Source organism: Rana temporaria, chromosome 11 (assembly GCF_905171775.1).
Source record: "Rana temporaria chromosome 11, aRanTem1.1, whole genome shotgun sequence".
NCBI classification, from domain to species: Eukaryota; Metazoa; Chordata; class Amphibia; order Anura; family Ranidae; genus Rana; species Rana temporaria.
In genome coordinates this window covers 28,618,748-28,640,989 of record NC_053499.1, presented here as the reverse complement: position 1 = coordinate 28,640,989, position 22,242 = coordinate 28,618,748, and the positions used below count along the sequence as shown (strand labels likewise).

General features: G+C 41.6%; 1 protein-coding gene across 1 annotated transcript in view; it reads left to right on the top strand.

Moving 5' to 3' along the window:
* SPON1 (spondin 1) overlaps nucleotides 1-22,242 on the top strand; it is a 343,817-nt gene that overhangs the window by 247,623 nt on the left and 73,952 nt on the right. Inside the window, 1 exon segment of the mRNA XM_040328285.1 lies at nucleotides 4,605-4,669. Coding sequence (XP_040184219.1) covers nucleotides 4,605-4,669 — 65 coding nt within the window.

The window sequence follows — 22,242 nt, the reverse complement described above, 5'->3', positions numbered from 1 at the left end:
AATATTGAACCCTACAGACTAAGACTGGGGTGCCTTTAAAGTTCATGTGCGTGTAAAGGCAGGTGTCCCAATACTTTGTTAATTATCTCACTGGATATTCTATTCTACTTTTTGGGCCACTGAATATCTCTATCTATCCATCTATACACCCGTGCTTTTTATAATTATATTTTTTTATTTTTAGAATTGTCTTTTGTATTGTTTTTTTCAGCAAAACAAAAAAATCTAACTTGGCATTATTCCCCATACATTTCAAATCTTCAAGTCTTCTTACCACATGTAAAAACAAATGATGTTGCAGGTTTGCACTGAATGTCAGATCAACTAAAACCAAAACGATATGCAAACACTGCACTCGTAACATTTCCTGGCTGAGAAAGGGCAGCATTAGACCTTAATTGCTGTCGTTTTGTATGAAATAAAACAGCAATTAGCTTCTCCGAAGAACTATCTGTTTAAACAAGGTCATGTGAAACCAGACAAGGACGAGACTAGCACTTGTTATTGGGTTTAAAATGCTGTACAATCTCTACAGTTCCAAGGCCAACCTTGGAAAGAAAGGATAATTATTCATAATATATCATTTGTTTTTTAGGAGAATTGAAAGCACACTATAGGGTCAAAAAAAAAATTGCATCCACCCAGCCATTACAAAATATTTTGCCTAATAGGTTTATTTCCTATGATCATCAGCTCCATCTAGTGGCTATAATGCAGTATTTTTCAGATGTAGGTGTTTCTGGAAAATGCTGCATTGTGGCCACTAGATGGAGCTGACAATTTATTTTATGAGGTGACCCCAATGGGTATAGGAGTATTTTTTTTCTCCCACCGCTATTTTGCTATCCAATGAGTCATCTCAGTTGCCAATGATGTGGCTCTTAGTGTATGTCGGATGGCAAAGGCAAACAGAGCTCCGAGTTCAAGGTGAAATTGCAGCCACAGTTACAGTGTGTGCCTGGGAGAGGAAGGATACCCACACTAGCTGTATGTACTGTAGAAGTCTACAGGGGGTAGGTACAAGACGAGGCAGTCTGCACAGGCAGAGAGAGCAGCAGTACAAGAAAAACAGAAATGGAAGGCGCGCACATCTAGTGCATTACCAGAGATAATTTAATAATTAAAAAAAATTGTATAAAAGTGCAACTGACAAAAGGCCATAAACACAGTGCATGGACATGCACAGAACACGGGGGACCACTAACGCGTTTCGGAGGCGCACCCCCTTCCTCAGAGCTAGGCTAGACTAGAGAGAGCAGCAGTAACTGGTCTTTATGGCAGGAAAGTCCTGTGCTGTCAAATTGCAATTGTTTCGATCTGGATTACTTCCCATATCTTGAAATACACAAAAAATATGCATGGCTCTTGTATTTGGACAATTTTAGTTTGGTGCGGCTCTCAGTGTTTGTAAACCCTTACATACTGTATACACAGGGAAGGTGATACACAGAGATTAAACACATCCCCCTACATAAGTTGTACCTGCTTATCTGTAGCTCTCTCTTCTCTAAAGCCTTCTAAAACACGCATTTTACACAGAATCTCTAGCAGGTGGAAGGCAGGGATCTAATGTCACTCACTGCAAAGCAGGGAGCTGAGTTAAATATGAGACGTGAGTGGAGAAAATGGACACACCCCCCTCTACAAAGTCTCATAAGGAAACATACACAGCTGAGACTGTCAATTACAGGCTGTGTGCTGGAGGGAGGGCAGGACTGTCCCCCAGGATTGAATGATGGTGGCTTAACTTGTCATAAAGGACTCATGCAGAGAGCAGAGACAGCAGGTAGGAACCACACTAAGTGTTTTGGATTGAGGCCAGTACACTCTATAGAGCAGGGGTCCTCAAACTACGGCCCGCGGGCCGGATCTGACCCACCAGTGTGATTTACCCAGCCCGCGGACTGCCCCTTAATATCGCTGCAATCAGCCTCCCCTCTGCTACCTTTTTATCACACAAGATGAGAAACACGACAGGTCCGGACAAAAGGCGGGTCTTTTGAGTTAAGCAGTGGGGCGGTTTCAGCAATCAAACACCTGCCCTTCACTAGCAAAGTCCCGCCCTTTGTCCGGACCTGCCATGCTTTGCGTCTTGTGTGACTGAGGTAGCAGAGAGGCGGAGTGCTGGGATGTTATAGAAGGGGCGGCAGTTCAATATCGATGGGGGATCTGTGATGGGGGAGTCTGTGATGGGGGGTCTGTTATGGGGGGGCTATGTGAGAAGAGGAGTTTGTGTTTGGTGGGCTTTGTGATGGGGAAGTCTGTGATGGGGGGATCTGCTATGGGGGGGACCTGATATGGGGCTATTTGAGGGGGAATCTGTGATGGAGAAGAGTCTGTGATGGGGGATATGTTATGGGGGTCTGTGATGGGGGGGTCTGTTATTCTGGGTTTTGTGATGGAGAGGAGTTTGTGTTGGGGGGCTTTATGATGGGGAGGATCTGTTATGGGGGCTTTTTGATGGAGAGGAGTTTGTGGTGGGGGGTCTGTTATTGGGGGCTTTGTGATATTGAAGAGCTTGTGTTGGGGGGCTTTGTGATGGGGGGTCAGTTATTGGGGGCTTTGTGATGGAGAAAAATTTGTGTTGGGGGGGCTTTGTGATGGGGGCCTAATATGGGGGGAATCTTTGATGGGGGGGATCTGTGATGGAGAGGAATCTGTAAAGGGGGGGTTCCAAGATGAGGGGGGTCTGTGTTGAGGGGGTTCTGTAATGAGGGGGGTCTGTGTTGGGGGGGTTCCGTGATGAGGGGGGGTCTGTGTTGGGGGGGGGTTATGTGATGAGGGGAGTCTGTGAAATACTAATACGTTTATGTTGATTAAAATTGTTCTTTATTTTAAATATTGTATTGGTTTTTCCTGTTTTTTTGCACTTCAAATAAGATGTGTGCATAGGTTCATATTTTTTTAAACTATAGTCTGGCCCCCCAACAGTCTGAGGGACCGTGAACTGGCCCCCTGTTTAAAAAGTTTAAGGACCCCTGCTATGAAGGAATATGCTTTTTTTCATTTCAGAGGTTCAACTACTTGTGAAATGTTCTAGGGGTTCCAAGCAAACCCTGGTTGAGGAACCCTGCCCTAAATTGTGGGACAGACCTCATGCCCTGTTGTCTCTGGGCAAACAAGGGGTCTTCACTCTCCTAAGTCTAACATGTATAATGTTTCTCCCTAACCAACTACTGTAGCCAGTGGTTTCTTAAGTTATGTTGGCCAGAGTCGGAACTCAAGACCTGAGTGGGAGCGCTCACCCCGTTGGGTAAGGATACTTGTAATACTACAAGTTTGGTTAAAACAGCAACACCAAATGGCATGAGAGCCAATGCAGCAGGTCCATGTGTCACAGGGTAGTCACAGATAGGCGGCTCTAGGCTTTGTGAGGCCTTAAAGTGGAGGTTCACCCAAAAATAAATTTTTAACATTACATTCAGCCGAGTTGTCCTAATGACAATCGGCTGTTTTTTTTTTCCCGTACATACCGCATTTTCACCGCTGCTTCCGGGTATGTCGTCTGCGGGACTGGGCGTTCCTATCTGATTGACAGGCTTCCGACCGTCGCATACTGCGCGTCACAAGTTGCCGAAAGAAGCCGAACGTTGTGCGCAGGCGCCGTATAGAGCCGCACCGACGTTCGGCTTTTTTCGGCAACTCGTGACGCGCTGTATGCAACAGTCGGAAGCCTGTCAATCAGATAGGAACGCCCAGCCCAGACGACATACCCGGAAGCGGCGGTGAAAATACGGTATGTACGAAAAAAAAAAAAACAGCCGATTGTCATTAGGACAACTCGGCTGAATGTAATGTTAAAAATTTATTTTTGGGTGAACCCCCGCTTTAAGCGAAACCTAGACATGAGGCCCCACTTACGTCCCATAACAGGAAAAATAATTCAAGCAATAAAAAAATTAACTGTAGAAATTGCATATATTAAGAGCTTTGAAGTGCTAGTGTCAGTGTTCTCTATCTCAGTGCTGGTGTCTGTGTGCAGTGGCATTGTTGTCAGCAGAGGTGGCTCTTAAATTTTGCCATCGCAAGGCCCCTGTGAGTGCGAGGCCTTAGGCCAGGGATATGCAATTAGCGGACCTCCAGCTGTTGCAAAACTACAAGTCCCATCATGCTATTGCCTCTGAGTGTTATGCTTGTGGCTGTCAGAGTCTTGCTATGCCTCATGGGATTTGTAGTTCTGCAACATCTGGAGGTCCGCTAATTGCATATCCCCGCCTTAGGCCATCGCCTAATTTGCCCAATTAGAAAGCCGCCTCTGGGTACAGGTGGTCATCTCAGCAACACTGTAAACTAAAGCTTCTCCCTGAGTCCAGCTTGAGAGGAGGTGCAGGACAGCATCAGTGATAACAGCCCAGTCCCTGCTGCTAGACTGCGCAGTGCTGCAGACCGGAGCAACAGCAGACCAGTGGTTCCACATACAATTACATTTTCAGATCTGTTCTATTATAAAAAAAATATTTAAACAGACATGCAGTTATGTTGATGTTTATGCTGTGCATGTGTTCGATTTTATGTATTTTTATTGTTTGAATAATTGTTTTCTTTTATTATTATTTATTTTTTTTGATAATACAGCTGACAATATTTTTTTCCCTATTTTGCAGGGAGATGATGTGTTAACTGTCATCAAAGCCAAAGCTCAGTGGCCGGCCTGGCAGCCCCTGAATGTGTAAGTGTGAAAAGACATATGTTTCTTCTGCATTCAAAAGTCTTCCCAATTTCTGCCTTGACAAGTGTTGTATTTCCGGTGTCCCAGAGGTACAGTGATAAACTCAAGAACCGCTCTTCACTGACAAATCTACTGCTAACATCCGTGTTGGTTTCATTGCTCTGGAAATGTTGAAAATTACTCTATCTGTTGTAGACCGGCCAGTGAAAAATACCCGCCGTGTAACAGAATCAGCCCGAGTCATTTGTCATTTACAATGTATGAACAGAAGATCAGTCATTTCCCCTAGTGAGGCCACCCCCCCTACAGTTAGAACACACCCAGGAAACATACTTAACCCCTTCCCCGCCCCCTAGTGTTAACCCCTTCACTGCCAGTGGCATTTTTATAGTAATCCAATGAATTTTTATAGCACTGATCGCTATAAAAATACCAATGGTCCCAAAAATGTGTCAAAAGTGTCCGAAGTGTCCGCCACAATGTCGCAGTACCGAAAAAAAACGCTGATCGCCGCCATTACTAGTAAAAAAAAATATTAATAAAAATGCCCTAAAAATACCCCCTATTTTGTAAACGCTATAACTTTTGCGCAAACCAATCAATAAACCCTTATTGCGTTTTTTTTAAGGAAAAATATGTAGAAGAATACGTATCGGCCTAAACTGAGGAAGAATAACGTTTTTTTTATATATTTTTGGGGGATATTTATTACAGCAAAAAATAAAAAATATAATTTTTTTTCAAAATTGTCGCTCTATTTTTGTTTATAGCACAAAAACTAAAAACCGCAGAGGTGATCAAAGACCACCAAAAGAAAGCTCTATTTGTGGGGAAAAAAGACGCCAATTTTGTTTGGGAGCCACGTCGCACGACCACGCAATTGTTACTTAAAGCGACACAGTGCCGAATCGCAAAAAGTGCTCTGGTCTTTGACCAGCAATATGGATCGGGGGTTAAGTGGTTAAGAGGAATTTAAAGGACTAATACAGTGAAAAATATTGAATTCTGGTAACTGATTCTGCCTTCCAGTAACTAGCGCAAGGCGAAACCATCGTTTTGTGTTGCTTCATCCTGAATTCTGGTTGATTAGTAATACTAGTTTTCATTACCCTGATTAATGGTCAGTATTTTGTAATTATATAATAAGCATCACTTAGATCCATGAGCTGGATGGTTTTATATTCTGAAAAACACTTATCAGTAATTACAGATGAGTGAGTTGTCTTTTAATTCCCCAAATTAGGTAGATTGCTCTAGAGCTTGGAAATTGACAGTCTGTAAGGTGTTGTTGATTGGATAATTATTGTAGAACCCTTTCCCGATTCGTATCACGCATCAAAATCATAAACGTTTTTAAAAAGTCTTTTTTTTTTATTTATTTAGGAACAGCTATAAGGATTTATGTGGTTTCTAATTGGCAGAGCTGTTAAGACCACAAAACATCATCTGCTTTGTCTCTGAAACATGGATGGCTGAAAATATGCAAATCAGATGATATTTGTACAGTGTATCTCAACCAAACACAAAAATGGAATATATTGCTGCTTACTAGTCCTTAGATGTAGTGGCTCCCATTAACACTTCCTACACATAACTACACATACTGCAGCTGCTGGCTTTTAATAATCGGACACTTACCTGTCCTGGAGTCCAGCGATGTCGGCACCGCAGCTTTTTTTTCCATCAGCTGTTGGGTGCTGCTGCCGCCATTGTGGGTAAGGGAGCCTGGCTGTGTAGCCTCACGGCTTCACGCTGGGAACCTTACTGCGCATGCGCGAGGCCCCGTCCCTCTCTCCTACTGGCCCGGCGACAGGGGGAGCCCCGCGGTGACGTCATGGGCCACGGCGTGGACTCCCGGAAGTGGGAATACGATTCCTGTCAAAGACAGGTATCCTGTCCCCCCTACCCCCGAAAGGTGACAATTGTGGCACTGGAGGGGGAGAGGAGACAAATGAGTGGAAGTTCCACTTTTGGGTGTAACTCCGCTTTAATGACAAGGAAGGTTTAAAAACACTTGCAAGATGGAAATTAAAAAATGGAATATCAATAAATCCATATCATCCAGTGGGATGCCTCCTGGGAGTAAAGACAACTACGAGTGGAATTTCCACCTGACTAGCGGTGGAAAATACTTTGTCTCTGATCCAGGAATGGAGCAGTGCTGTCAGGGCCAGCGTGCAACGCATGCAACTGGAAGTGACGTCTGAGTGGGCGGGTCATGTTTCAGAGCATGCCCAGTCGCTCCTTCTTCAAATCAATGGAGTAATGCAGGGGAAGTTTGGTAGATCGATGCAATGATCTTACATGAAAGTGGGAGCAGATACCTGGTTTTGACAGGTATCCGCTCCTCCCAGAAGGTGCCATATGTGGCAGCAGAGGGGGGAGAGGGTGAGAACAAGCGGTCCATCTGGCAGAAACCAGACGGACTCCTTTCTCTGGAGGGTCTGCCGAAACAGACCCGCTCAAGTACTAGGTGGGGCTCCCCCATAGGGAGACCCCATGAGAAAGGGCGAACTAAGCCAGAAGGCCATGTCCACCCCCTCCCAAGACTTTCAGGGCAGGCCCGAGAACCTACACCCTACCAGTCACACGTGCAAAAACCGTGTACAAAAAAAATATGAAAAAAAAGGGAATAAATTAAAGAAAGTGGGGGAGAAGGAAGTAGAGGAGAGTGAAAGGTGGCCATTGTGCATGAGTACAGAGATAATGGGATGAATGATGATGGTCAGTCAAGACTGAGGACATCTAGTAGTGGAAAATAAGTTTTATGAGAGCCAGCACTGGATTGAATTTATGTAAATCATTGAGGGCTATTTTTTGCTTTAAAAAGGCTATTCATTTTTTTTAGGGCTGTGGAAATTAACTTTTAATTAATCGATTAATCTTTAATTTTTTTGATCGATCAAAATTTTTTTGATCGATTAAAATTATTTTGATTTGTACTCACCTCTCCGCTGGCTTCAGGGAGTTCCGTTGGAGATCCAGTGACGTCACGGCCACCGGCGGGGCTTGCCGTGTCCATCTGAAGGGCTCCTTTGCTGTGCCTTCATATCTGCATGCCGGCGGGACCTTACTATCTGCCACACGCAAGGGCTGTTACACTTCCCTCTATCATCCTGGGATTCTACAACTATCCACTGGGAGTTATGATAGTTCCCTTCACGGGACATCTACATGCCGACGGACTGATGTTAACCTCTCCTCATCTGGATTCAGCAGTGGCATCGTTGTACACATTTTTATACCAGTATCATACTTAGCTACATGTTGTTATGACTACTTTTGTTACCGTTTGGTATTACTCGCACCATTTTTACAGTTTATGTAGCTACATCGATTTTATCTCCAGCGCAATATTTATTTGGTTACCTACTTGAAGACTATAAACGTTTTAATGCTATTCCCATCGAGCGCTGCCTTTGTGTGTTTTTTGTATCCTGCTATCCATTTTTTCAGTGGTTGGTGGCTGCACTGGGAATCAGCCTGCAAGGAGATCAGCTAAAAGTAGTTGGATCTGTATGTGCGTTATAATTAATCAAAATTAGTCGATTAAAAAAAATCGATTAACCGAACACAAAAATTTTGATCAGTAACAGCCCTAATTTTTTTGTTTGGTTTTATTTTGGACTGGAGTTCTGCTTTATGTAAATTTAAACTGTAAATGTCATTACCCAGGTTTCCTTAAACTAGCTTATTTGGCAGTTGGATATATTTATAAGGCTCACTTCCAGCTAAGTTGTCTCTAGGTACAGGTTGAAATCTCCTAGCGACAACTATCTTTGTAATACAGTTGATAGATCTCCTCTTTCAACTGTATCAAGAGAAATCTGTGACTGACCATGGAAAGGTAAAAAGGCAAACAATTTAAGAACTATTAACCAATCTAGACATCAATCTTATTCCTTTCGTTCTTACTCAGACACTCATTATCTTTCTCAGACATTCATAATTTTTTTTTGGGTACAGCTGGACGTGTCACCTTTACGCCATTTGCAATAATGACTCCCAACCCAGTTTACCCTGACATTTCACTGCCATTAAACTATCATTTATTGCTACATTATATCTTTCTGGCCTAAATGCACCATTTTGAATGCCTTGAAATGTTTTATTTTATTTAAAAAAAAAATCACATTTTACTGCCAACCACTTCAATCCCTGCCCTGGTCCAAGATCCATTTGGCGTCTCTTTGCATCTTTTAAGAACACTTTTGTTCTTGTATTTAAAGTTGCCAAAAACAGTGAACCAGAAGTCCCATAGGTCTACATAAGAACCTTTTTTTCTTTTGATGTCTATCCTATTGAAGGTAAAAAAAAAAGTTGAACGGCAACCAAGTAAAACACAACAGTTACTTTTTTTATTTGCTTTGCAACATATAAAGTTTAAATAGAAAAAGCCATTAAAAGCCTATTCGTTTGGCGCGGCTATTTTCTATGCTGTTTTTTATTCTGCCAAAAAACACATTATTAATAAGTGCAAAGGTTGTTAATTTGGGGTAATAACATTTCACTCTTGTGATTCATTAAAGTGCCATGGCGACCTAGTTTTAAAATGCACAGCCTTGGTTTTCAATGAATAGTTCTATCTGCAGAACCAATTGATAAAAGTGTTAATCAAGAAAGAACAAATTAGATTGCAAATTGTTGTTTTGCTCAATTAATTAAGCCTTTGCCTATTCATCTGAGAAGCTGGATGAGAATGAAAAGAAGTGTATAAGGTATTTTTGGATCTTTTATTTGTATAGATCAAATGACTCTGGGATGAAAAGCAAAAAAAATAACTTGCTATTTCACAAGAAAAAAAAAATGAAAAGAAACAAAAAAGGATGTATATAGTGTTAATATGGAGTGTGGTGCTTAGAGATTATTGTCTGATGTATATGCTTTTATGATGTCTCTGTTGTTGCTTAGAGAGTGTCAGTAGAAAGCCAAAAAAGACCTTTCTTTCTTTTATTTATTTTTTTCGATTCAGTGGTGACTCACAGAATATTGTGGTTTCATTAAATAAATCTAAATTGCCTTAAAGAGATGAGAAGATGTAAGCGCAGCAGGAGTGAAGCTATTTTGATTTTTCGAAAGTCGGCTATACGTTGCTTGATTGTGAACTTTCAAAAGGAAAGGGAAACATTTTAAAACGCAGGCTGGTGGGGGATTTACATAACAATGAGACTGAAGAATGGTGATCTACATAACAGTTCAGCGTGTATTTTAGCTACTTTTTGTGTAATCCGCTGTGCACTTTAGCAAACTTTATTGTGATGACTACCGGGCTTTATTTACCGTAGGGCACCAGTATCTAGGATAGTGTTGTTAGAGAATCAGCACCAAACCTCAACATTTACAATTTGGAATAGCTTTGTGTTTTCTTTCTTTTGTCCAGCTCAGGATTTTTGTACAAGAATCACAATCCATTTTTTTCTGGTCTGTACAGTTCCTTGGTGTATCTGCATATAAAGTAGGGAGGGCTGTCCACAAGGTTTAGGAGTGTGTCTATGGGATTGCTTGACCATTCTTCCAGAAGCGCATTTATGAGGTCAGGCACTGCTGTTGAACAAGAAGGCCTGGCTCACAGTCTCCGGATCTGTCGTCAGATTTTCGGATCATGTGTATGGGTCATTAGGATAATGCACAAGGTTGGTGCACCCTCTTTTTTCTATTTCTCTCCTGACTCATCCTCTTACCAGGAGCAACATTTAATGGGGAACTAACCTCAGCCTACACACACCATTTGCCAATGGTAAAATCAACTTTATTGTTCAACAGATGCACAAACACATCCTCCCTCTAATGTGTTTTGCCCCTTTATTGCATACTCAATCATAGAGTCTATAACTGGCTATATACTAGTAGATTTTCAAATGAACCTTTGTACAAATATTCATACAAAAATTCTCAGTACATTGATTGCTTTACAAATGTAGTCGAAAGTAGTGCAACATTTTATTTGCTTTTAACATTCGATTTAGAAAAGAATGTGATTTCCTGAACAAAAACCACAAACACTGTTAGAAATTAGTTTGTTCAAGAAACGATTTCCATTCCGCTCCTTCAAGTTTTCTCACCACTATGGTCAAAAGCAAACACTGATTTAAAACCACTGAGGATAAGAAATTGACTGAATGTTCCTAAACGCAAATTTTCAAGCAAAAAATACTAATGTATAGCCAGCTTATGATTAAGCCCCAGTTTGGGGCAAAACATGTTAAGGGGAGGATCCTAGGTGGAAGGTCTGTGGTTGTGCATGTGCTAAAGAAAAAAGTTGATTTTACCCTTTGTAAGTGGTATTCAGCTCCAAGACTTTGCGAAAAAGCATTTATTTTTCCTGAATTAATTCCCTGATAATGTGGGGTTGATTTTTTAAAGGCAAATAGGTTGTTCGCTTTGCAAGGGAATTTTCCCCAGAGCTTAGTGAATGTGGCGGAATTTTACTTTACAAAGAATGTCAAATCATGCACAAAGGAAATAAAAAAAAATAATGTATTTTTGCTTGCAGATAATTAGATGGTAGAAGCCATCAGAGCTTCACCATATTAGATAAGCTCTGGGGAAAATCTCCTTGCAAAGTAAGGCCTGGTCCACACCTATGCAGGTTGCAGTTGGCCTATTCCAGGTGCATTTTGTAGTTTTCAATATATGTTTTTGATTGATTGATGTCTATGGAACCAAAAACACAACCTGCTGGTCCCTGGTCCTTTCCAAAAAATGCACAGATGTGAATGTGACCCATAGAAAACCATGTTAAATGGACTGCACTAAAAATGAATAGGTGTGAACCAGGTCTAAAGGGAATTTTTAATCAACCCCTAACAATGGAGCTTGCACAAAAGGTGGTGTCTTTGGCATCATCTTCTATTTCTAGTATATGTGTATATAGCGTGGCTGGAGCAAATCTAGTAAGCATATCATAAACCTGTCAAACTCACACTGAACTTTTAATTAAAACCTGCATATTCAAGTGATCTGAAGATTAATATACATAGGCAACTGAACTTTTATACAAATTGAGAAATTTTCTTCTGGAACTAGTCCTAAATCTTCTTGCCTCTCTATTGCTTACTTCTTATTAAATGACTAATAGGTGTAATTGGGGATGAAGGTTTCCAGAGCCAAGTTTGATTTTTACAGGAAAACTCCAGATTTACATAGAAGTAGGGTGTATCAGTACCAGTGGCGGTTCGTCCATAGAGGGCGCTGGAGCGCCGCCCCCTCTGGCTCTCACCGCCACTGAGTCAAATAACATAGATTCATGCATTGCACGAATCTATGTTATTTTCGCCGCTGCAGCTGTTATTCAGATGGTCGGCGCTCAATTTCCGGCCATCTGAATAACGCCAGCTGGTTGGCTGTAGGGAAATGTCTATCAAAGCCAGCGGCTCTGATAGGCTTTCCCAATACAGCCCGGAAGCTTATTCTCGGAGCGCACAGACTGTACGCCCCTTGAATAAGATGACAGACGTCTCAGCCAATCAGGTTGGCCGGTTCTGGCTACCAGTAACCTGATTGGCTGAGACGCCTGTCAGTCATCGAGGGCGGGAGAAGACATCGTGGGACGTGGATGCCTAAAACCAGTAAGGTAAGTGCCGGGGCGGAGGGGGAAGAAAGCAATTTACAGGGCACAGTGGGGACAATTGGCACAGTGGTGACCATTAAAGGGCACAGTGGTGACAATGTATGGCACAGTGGCTGCGTTTAATGGCATGGCACAGTGGTGACAATGCATGGCACAGTGGTGACAATGGATGGCACAGTAGCTGCGTTTAATGGCATGGCACAGTGGTGACAATGGATGGCACAGTGACTGCGTTTAATGGCATGGCACAGTGGTGACAATGTATGGCACAGTGGCTGCGTTTAATGGCATGGCACAGTGGTGACAATGCATGGCACAGTGGTGACAATGGATGGCACAGTAGCTGCATTTAATGGCATGGCACAGTGGTGACAATGGATGGCACAGTGACTGCGTTTAATGGCATGGCACAGTGGTGACAATGTATGGCACAGTGGCTGCGTTTAATGGCATGGCACAGTGGTGACAATGGATGGCACAGTGACTGCGTTTAATGGCATGGCACTGTGGTGCGAATTGATGGCACAGTGACTGCATTTGACGGCATGGCACAGTGACTGCGTTTAATGGCATGGCACAGTGGTGCGAATTGATGGCACAGTGGCTGCATTTGATGGCATGGCACAGTGGTGCAAATTGATGGCACAGTGGCTGCGTTTGATGGCATGTAACAGTGGCTGCGTTTGATGGCATGTAACAGTGGCTGCGTTTGGGCACAGTGAGACTGCAATTTTTTTTTTCCTTTGCGCCCCCCCAAAAATTTTGAGCACCAGCCGCCACTGATCAGTACCAGTATGCCCTGCCCCAGTTCCATCTTGATCAAATCAAGACAGATGTAAGTGACTGTATGACTGATTGGCATTGGATTCTATTCATACATGCAATATTTATATTACCATGCAATATGTTTTTCATCAATTCTTCAATTCACTAAAGCATGATTGCGCGCATGACACAAATTTACAACATAAACATTTAAAACATTTCAACAACGCTTCACATATTTTATATGTAAAAGTCAATTTACAAAAGACCCATCAACCATTTCACTATGTGGGTGACTGGGCAGTGTTTATAGATATTTTGTATCTGCAGATCTCATTTTTATCAAACCAATTTGCTTGTCTCTACAGCTAATGTGTTTCAGAAGGTTATCAGAAAAGAATTGATTTAAAATATAGATGGTGCACTGCAAGATAATATTTTTCAACTCACAACTAACTTCTAGTCTAGTAATCTTAAAGGAGAAAACTTCCATATTTCACGTTATTGCTTCATTTAACCTTGTAAGACAGTCAACATGGAGTGATAGGTCACACTGCGATGTTATGTAATTGTCAAGTCCAAATTTCTGTGGTATGGTGAATAATTTCACATAGCTTTCTTTTTTGTTTCATGGACTTTATTGAGGTTTTAAAAATAAAGTAAAGTGAATTTAATACAGTAGATTACTAAGTATACATTGTAATGATAGAGCATAAAATTGAACATAGGGTAATTAACAATAGTTCAGAGGTATATTAAAAAAAATACAATTAGTTAAAACTAATGTTTTCCTATGTTGTATGTGGGAAACATCATTTACAAGTCAAAGGTATACCTATAATAAGAATGTCTTATGGTGTTGTTGGAGTTTTTGGGAGGTTTTGGGGTAGAAAAAATGTACAATTAGTTGGGTTCATGTTGTTCTGTGCTGCTGTTGGTGTTGGTTTGAACTGTTGGTATTGAGAAAGTTGGGTTGTAAAGTGAATTGAAGAATGGTTGGGGTTAGTAAGAGGAAGAAGGACTTTCAAAATTAGTAGTTAATTCACTAGACCATGGACCAGCTCTTTAAAATTGTATGTGCTCACCCACAATGTACAAAATAATGCATTTGCATAATAGCAGTACTGTTAGGTACCTTCTATGTCCTTTACAGTACCAGTTTGTCTACTGCTGGACACTCCCAAAGTCTCTATACATTTTTTCAGTGTCAATAGTTACTCAAAGCTCTTTGTTCAGTGGGGTTGAGTTAGTAAAACTGGAGAGTGCAAAATCTGCTCCTCACACGGGGCACCAAAAAAAATTGCTGCAGCTGTGCATTATAACCAATCAGCTTTTAACTTCAGCTTGTTCAATTATGCCTTGTACACACAATGAGAATATCGGATGAATGATCGTTCATTTAAAAATGTTTTGCTTGCCAGCCTCCTATCGAAAATGAAGAGGTTAATCAACTTACAAAAATTCTCGAATGACACAATACAACTTTAGAAGTGATGTAATGTGTTGAATTGTTTTTTCTACTGTATATGTTAGTTTCTGAGCATGCATCGATTTTTTTTAGATGAAAACTAATGAAACAAAAATTGTTCGTTGTGTTCACAAACAATAAAAAAATTCTAGCCTGCATCTTCATTTTTTTGTCATCGAAACAATCAGAATCAGCTGTCGAAAGCACTATACTAATAATCAGATAATCGGCAGATCTAGTACGGACATTTTCTTATGATTTTGTTATCGTGTCTATGGGCTGTAGAGGGGCGAGCCCATGCCACTGTTTATTTTTGCAGTTTATTCCATGTTTTTCAGAAAACAAGAACACTAGTGAGCCAGCTGTGCACTAGGCTTACGGTAGATCTGGGAGAAGAAGTTAGGGCCTCACCCTCCCGAGAGGGTCTATTTGTGCAAGGGAGCTATTAGGAGCATGTTGCTCCGTACTGTCCATGAGGGACAGTAAAAGGCCAAGCCTGTAAAAGTGCAGCAGCAGGGGAAGTTCAGCGGTTTGTGCACGAGCACTGGGACTGTGTGATTGACGGTCTGGAGGACCAAGTCGGTAGGCCTATGCAGAAAAACTGCAGGGAAAAGCCATGAGGTTTGTTTTGACACATTGATTGTGAGAACTCCTGCGAGGGAAACTATTCTACTGTGAATCTTTACTTTATATTCTATAAAAGTGGGCAGAAAAAGCCCTAAAACTGACTTTGTGGAGTGGACTCACTGTTTGGTGCTACCAATGAGCTAAAATGCCCCAAATCATCAGAGGACCTTTAGGCTGATAACAAAAATTCTTAGTTGGTTTTTAATGCAGAGCATAGACCAGGTTTTGCACTCTCCCGTTTTGTTAAAATAACCCAAAAGTTTGGAACATATTGTTTCTGCTATCACACTGTTACTGGTGTTTTTTTGTTGTTTTTTAGTTTTTCAAGGGATATATATATATTTAGACACAAGGCAGTGTTTGCTAGACTTGTAGCTGACTCCTCAGCTGTACAGATTTCTTTAAAAAAAAAGTGATAAAATCACAGGTTCAGAAATCACACATGGCATAGTGATGAACATCAATATGTCACTGACAGGTACAAGAATTATCAGTGCCTATTGTGTGTAATTTTTGAAAGATGTCAAAATAAACACATGAAAAGGCTATTTAGAAGGTGGAAAAAGTAATTACAAATTGCCATCTTATTATAGAAGTATAGAAAACTCATGTCAGAAAAAGGCCCCGAGTGGCTCATCACATCTTCCCTGCTCCCTTTTTTTCAACTTTTTGTCGGAGAATAGACTTATGTTTATCCCAAAAAATTTACTTTTTGTTGATTGAACCTCTACCTCTGTGAGATGTGTGATTCTAGTATCCAATATTTTTTTCAGAAAAAAAATACTTCTATGGTTCATTTCGAACTTTTCATTTTCTAGTCTGAGGTCATATTCTCGTATTTTTGATCTCAGTTTCATATTAAAAATTACTGCCCTCCTGAACCTTATTCCTGCCTTTAATGTATTTAAAGGTTTCAGCCATGCCCCTAAATCCCTTTTTTCTCAAAGCTTTACATATTAGGTTCCTGAAGTCTCGGCTATATCCACCAGACCGTACAACATTTGTGCTGCCCTTATCTGAACTACCGCAACCATCACTTATGCAAAATGATCATGATTTTCATTATATAAAAAAAAGAAAATTCCCGTGAAAACTGAATGCTTATTCAAGGGTTCTATAATTCTTTTGAAAACTGGTGAATAATATTTCCATACTTTATATAATATTCTAGGTCTAAGTTAATATTTCAACCACAGGGGTTGATTTTTCTGAAGGGAAATAGACCGCGCTTTTCAAAAGTGCAGTTGCACTAATTTTCCCCAGAACATCGAAAATGTGGTGAAGCTTCGATTTGTAAAGAATGCCCAATCAGGTGGAAGCAATTTTTTTTAAAAAAAAATGAATTTTTGGTTGCATATTAGGCTAATGGAAATTAGCAGAGCTTCACTACATTCACTAAGCTCTGGGGAAAATGAATGCAACTGCACTTGTAAAATGTGCAGTCCATTTGCCTATAGTAAATCAACCCAGCTATTGCTTGCTGATATCCTTATCTCTCTGCAAGCCTACCAAGATCTGCCTGATTAAAAGCAAGATACATTTTGGAGTTTTTATTGATCTGATACCTACATAATGCTTTTTGTAGCCAAACTCCCTGCCATAGCCTGACAAGGCAAAACGGACACACTTCCTAATCCAAAATAATAAATGTGTACTGAATTATCTGAATTATAGGTCTATATTGAAAGCATTGTCTAAGCTCATTAGGTAGACCTAAAGCGTAACGAAATGTAAAAACTAAAACATTTCTAACAGACAGGCTTTTTATTGCAGAAGAGATCTGCCTGTTTACAATCCTCTGAAAAATGTACACAGTGTACACTCTGGCACAACGCCACTGTGCAAGGATGACTGAATTCCCGTGCATGCTCAACAGTGTTGGCATCCTGCACCGGTCTATAAAATAGGTTGAAGACCGGAACCGAGAAGAACCTGGCGAGAAGTAGCCGCCCAGGGACCTTGCGGGTGTTAGACTGTTGGAACTAAGGTAAGTATTTGTGTTTTTAGTTCCACTTTAAAGTGGTTATTAAGTCAGAAGGTTTTTTATCTTAATGCATTCTTCTGTATGCAGCAGCACCCCTCAGCCCCCCTAATACTTAACTGAGCCCCATCTCTATCCAGCAATGTTGCAGGAGTGTCTCGGCTGCCCGTGACTCTCCCTCCCCATTGGCTGAGACAGCAGCGAGGCGCTATTGGCTCCTGCTGCTGTGAATTGAAGTCAGTGAGCCAATGAGGAGCAGGGGCCTCCATAGCAAGCTGCTTGATGTGGGGACACTCAACAGCAGGGAGGGAATTAATTTAATTCAAGTTCAACAAAAGTTGATTTAAATGTCGACTAAGCCGGGTGGAGAATTATTGGCTGAACAGTGATTGAATTATATTAGATGCATTCACTATTCAGGAATTCGGAGAGCTGCTGGTGCTGCGATTGCCTGAATGTGGTGCAAAATGGAGTGCAGTGGAGAATCCTCTATCCATGTTACAAGTGTAGATAGGGAATCAATTGGTTTTATATAGTTCTGTTTGCAGGCTCAATGAGAGAAAACCAAGTAATTTATGGTGGCGTTTACTTATGTGAGAGTTTTGTAACCTTATTTGAAGTTTGGCAAAATACATGATTTCAGTTTTTAAAATTTTGTAAATTTTGTAAATTTTAAACCCTTAGTTACAATATAACATAAGAAAAAAAAAAATAATAAGCGCTGGCAGCTTGTTTATTTTCATGCATCATTTTTTTTTTTTTGCTTCAAAAATGATAGGTAGACATTCTTTTCCTTTATTTCCATGGCAACTGATCTGTGTTCCAGGTTTTCTTTTACTGCCCTTATCAGGTAACAGGCAGTCCAGGTTTATCCAAAGCAGAAGCCATCTTTTGATGTTGTTGAAAATTGAAAATATTAACCCCCTTGATCAGCAAAAAAAGCGAAATGCACTTCTGAGACAAGGAGTGCTAGAAGACATTTTTAAGGCTGCTTGAAGTCCGAAATTCAATATGTCCAACATTGACTTTATTCATTGCAACGGAGCAGGAAATCCATCACATGCAAATTTTAAAATAAAACAAACAGGAGCTAACAATCCGCTGGTCTCAAGTTGGAAGTTGCCTACTACATAGAAGTGATGTGCTTGCACCTTGGATAAGAAGTGTTAAAGTAGACTAATGCCCCGTACACACGATCGGAATTTCCGAGGGAAAAAGTCAGATGGACTTTTTCCATTGAAAATTCCAACTGTGTGTATGCCCCATCGGAGTAATTCCATTGGAAATTCTGATGAATTCCATCTGAGTTTACATAGAGAACATATTCTCTTTTCTTTCGATGGAATTCCGATGTGAATTTGATCGGACAAAGGTCTGATCGTGTGTACTGGGCATAAGGCCGGGTTCACACCTATGTTTCCACGCATTCAATTTGCATAGCAGGAGATTGTGACTGGCTCTCTATGGAGCCGGTTCACATATCTCTGCAGCGGCTCCGGTGTGAGATGCACAGGAGTCCTGTGCATCTTTTGGTTCTTTTCAGCCCAAAATTCGGGCTGAAATCGGATAGCATAGCATAACATGCATAGCATAACGTGCTAGTATGAATACCTTAAAATAATTACCTCCAGCGGCACGCTGCCACCACTGAGAGGGCTTTCCTTCTTTCCCCGGTCTTCCTTCCGGGTGCTCGGAGCCCACGGTTACGTCACGGTGCTTTGATAGTCCAGTCCGGTATGCTGGACCTTCAGAGCTCATGCGCCGTTGATGTAACCCAGCTGCATCCAGGATGAATATCTCCTAAATGGCACACGTTTAGGAGATATTATTTTACCTACAGGTAAGCCTTGTTCTAGGCTTACCTGTAGGTAAAAAAATCACAAAGCGGACTTTACTACCGCTTTAACCTTTATTGCTGGTGGTCTCCTACCTTCATCAGCTATGCCATCCATCTTCCTCTGTAGTAGCCTGTTGATTTTACAGAAAAAAACGTTACTGCTGCTATTCCTCCGGTACTTTCAGCCAGCGGTCTTGTCACTTCTCAGCAAACAGGGATGTACTTCTGTCCCCGCTTGCTGTAGTGGGCGGAAGAGTCTCAAAGACTTCGGTCTGTACCACCCATAGAGTTGGTGTCCTCCTCCTCTGCTGCCTACCAGCACTGCCCCCAACACCCCTCACCACTGGTGTTCCTATCTTGCTGTAACTGCTTGTGTTACTACAGTGTGAGCTGGAATTTGGCTTAAATTTGTTTGTATCTAAATCTTCTATTACATCTAACACTCCCCCCCCCCCCTTCATGCTGTTGTCCATAGCTGCCCCCTGTTCTCCTTTATCCAGAGTGGGGGCCCTATAATGCAGGAGGTGTGTTACTGGCCAGATTACCAGGTGAGGCCTGGTAATCTGGCCTAGAACTAGGCCAGGCCTAATACAAGAAAACTAATGCAGCCACTAATGATTGGTAGGTTGAAATACATACAATTTTTGATTTGGGGTTTAAAACTGCTTTATAGCTCAATTTAACCCTCTTTATTATTATGTTTTTGCAATTCAGTCTGGTGGCATTATATAATAATGAATATGACTTTTTTTTACTTTTGTTATCTGCTAAGAGCTGCAGCATATGTTTAAAAACCTATGTTGGCAGCAATAAGAGTGCCAGACCGCTGATCTCACACAAAGAGCAGCCTAGCTCTCTAATACGCCCCCCTAAATTCTGGTACAATCAACAGCACTGATCAGGGAGTAGTGTCTAATGGAGAGACCGCAAGAGATTTGTAAGAGCTGTGGGCCAGCTCTCCTATGCGCTGGCAGGGTTTTTATAACCCTTGCTGAAGCACAAAGTAGAAGAAATAAGCAACAAGAGGCATATTTATTTTTGTGTATGCAGCCTGATGGCATTACAGTAATCTATAGGGCTCAACTGGACCTCTGCCTGCAAACATTGGCAACTGTAGATGCAGCATTGCAATACAACCCCCGACCAGAGTCTTAAAGGTGGTTGGGGTAAAAAAATGATCTCAAATGTGCCCATTGAGGGTGTAGTTGCTGCCATTTGGTTTTGTTCATCTTTATCCACTTCCCGCCCGGTCAATGGGAAATTTACGTCCGGGAAGTGGTTAGACAATCCTGACTGGACGTCTATGGACGTCATGCAGGATTTCATGCCGTGCGCGGCGATCGGTGATGCGGGGTGTCAGTCTGACACCCTGCATCTCCGGCGGAGGCTCTTTACCACGTGATCAGCCATGTCCAATAACGGCTGATCACGAAGTAAACAGGAAGAGCCGTTGATCGGCTCTTCCTCACTCGCGTCTGACAGACGCGAGTAGAGGAGAGCCGATTGGCGGCTCTCCTGACAGGGGGGTTTCGCGCTGATTGTGTATCAGCACAGCCCCCCCTCGGATCGCCACACTGGACCACCAGGGAAGCCCACACTGGACCACCAGGGACAATAAAAAAAAAAAGGCAGTAAAAAAAAAGATGCCAATCAGTGCCCACAAATGGGCACTGACTGGCAACATAGCTGCATCAGTGCCACCCCACAGTGTCCATCAGTGCCACCCCACAGTGTCCATCAGTGCCAACCCACAGTGTCCATCAGTGCCACCCCACAGTGCCCATCCATGCCCAGTGCCCACCTATCAGTGCCCATCTGTGCCACCCATAAGTACCCATCAGTGCCACCCATGAGTGCCCATCTGTGCCGCCTATGAGTGCCCAGTGCCGCCTATGAGTGCCCATCAGTGCCGCCAATGAGTGCCCATCAGTGCCGCCCATGAGTGCCCATCAGTGCCGCCCATGAGTGCCCATCAGTGCCGCCTATGAGTGCCCATCAGTGCCGCCTATGAGTGCCCATCAGTGCCGCATACCAGCGCCGCCAATCAGTGACCATTAGTGCCACCTCATCGGTGCCCATCAGTACTACCTCATCGGTGCCCATCAGTACTACCTCATCGGTGCCCATCAGTGCCGCCATATCAGTGCCCGTAATTGAAAGAGAAAACGTACTTATTTACAAAACAAATTAACAAGAAAAAAAACGTAATTTTTTTCAAAATTTTCAGTCTTTTTTTTAGCTGTTGCGCAAAAAAAAAAATCGCAGAGGTGATCAAATACCACCAAAAGAAAGCTCTATTTGTGTGGAAAAAAGGATGCCAATTTTGTTTGGGTACAGTGTAGCATGACCGCGCAATTGTCATTCAAAATGCGACAGTGCTGAAAGCTGAAAATTGGCTTGGGCGGGAAGGTGCGTAAGTGCCTGGTATGGAAGTGGTTAAAGAACAAGACACTTTTTGCGAATTAGCTAATAATTACATAGAGTTGACTGCTTTCTCTTTAAGCGTAGTTCAGGAGGCTGGAGTAAATATTATCCATTGGCATAAAAAATTTAAATAAAATACAAATTAGTAAACTATTACAAACATAATGATATGCTTAACTATATGGATTATTCATCTCAATAAGAATGTTACTCTTATTTGTATGCACTGATTCACAGTCTGCCAACTTCCAGAAAATAATGATAATTAATGGCGATTAGAATATTATTAAATTCTTAATGGGGTCTTAACAGTTTACTGCTGTTAATATTTTGCCCAGGATTCATGTCTTTAATTGAGCACTTCATTGAAAGCCTCTAGTGCCTTCACTCCGAATATAAACTCCTGTAGCATATTCCCTGTCTTTTAGGAGATCAAGTGTCTGACAGATGGAGCAGCACTTAAAACCAAGATGAATCCCCTTTAATTAACGCTGTTAAAATGGATGAAATGTTTTGATCATTGAATAAAGAACATATGCAGACTCTTAAGAAGGTTTACATTTTTCTAATGGCCTTCTCACTAGTTTCTGTGCCACGTATAGTGGTAGGCTGGTAGCTTAAGAGAGGAAGTTTCTGTTACTAACATAAAGCTAGACTGCGGTCTTGTCACTGGTAGTTCTAGCCAATAGAGCATAATCTGGTTACTTACCTGGTGCCTATATTTCTAAGAGGGCCAACACCTTTTTACTCAAAATTTGTAGTCCAGTTGTGGTTTTATAATGTAAGAACTCAGGGTTGAGCAATGTTGTATATCCTATATAGGTAATGTCATTTAGATTACTTTTACAAACAGGAAGGGTCTTGACACAATTTCTTAGCACTGGTGAGATCATAATGGGGA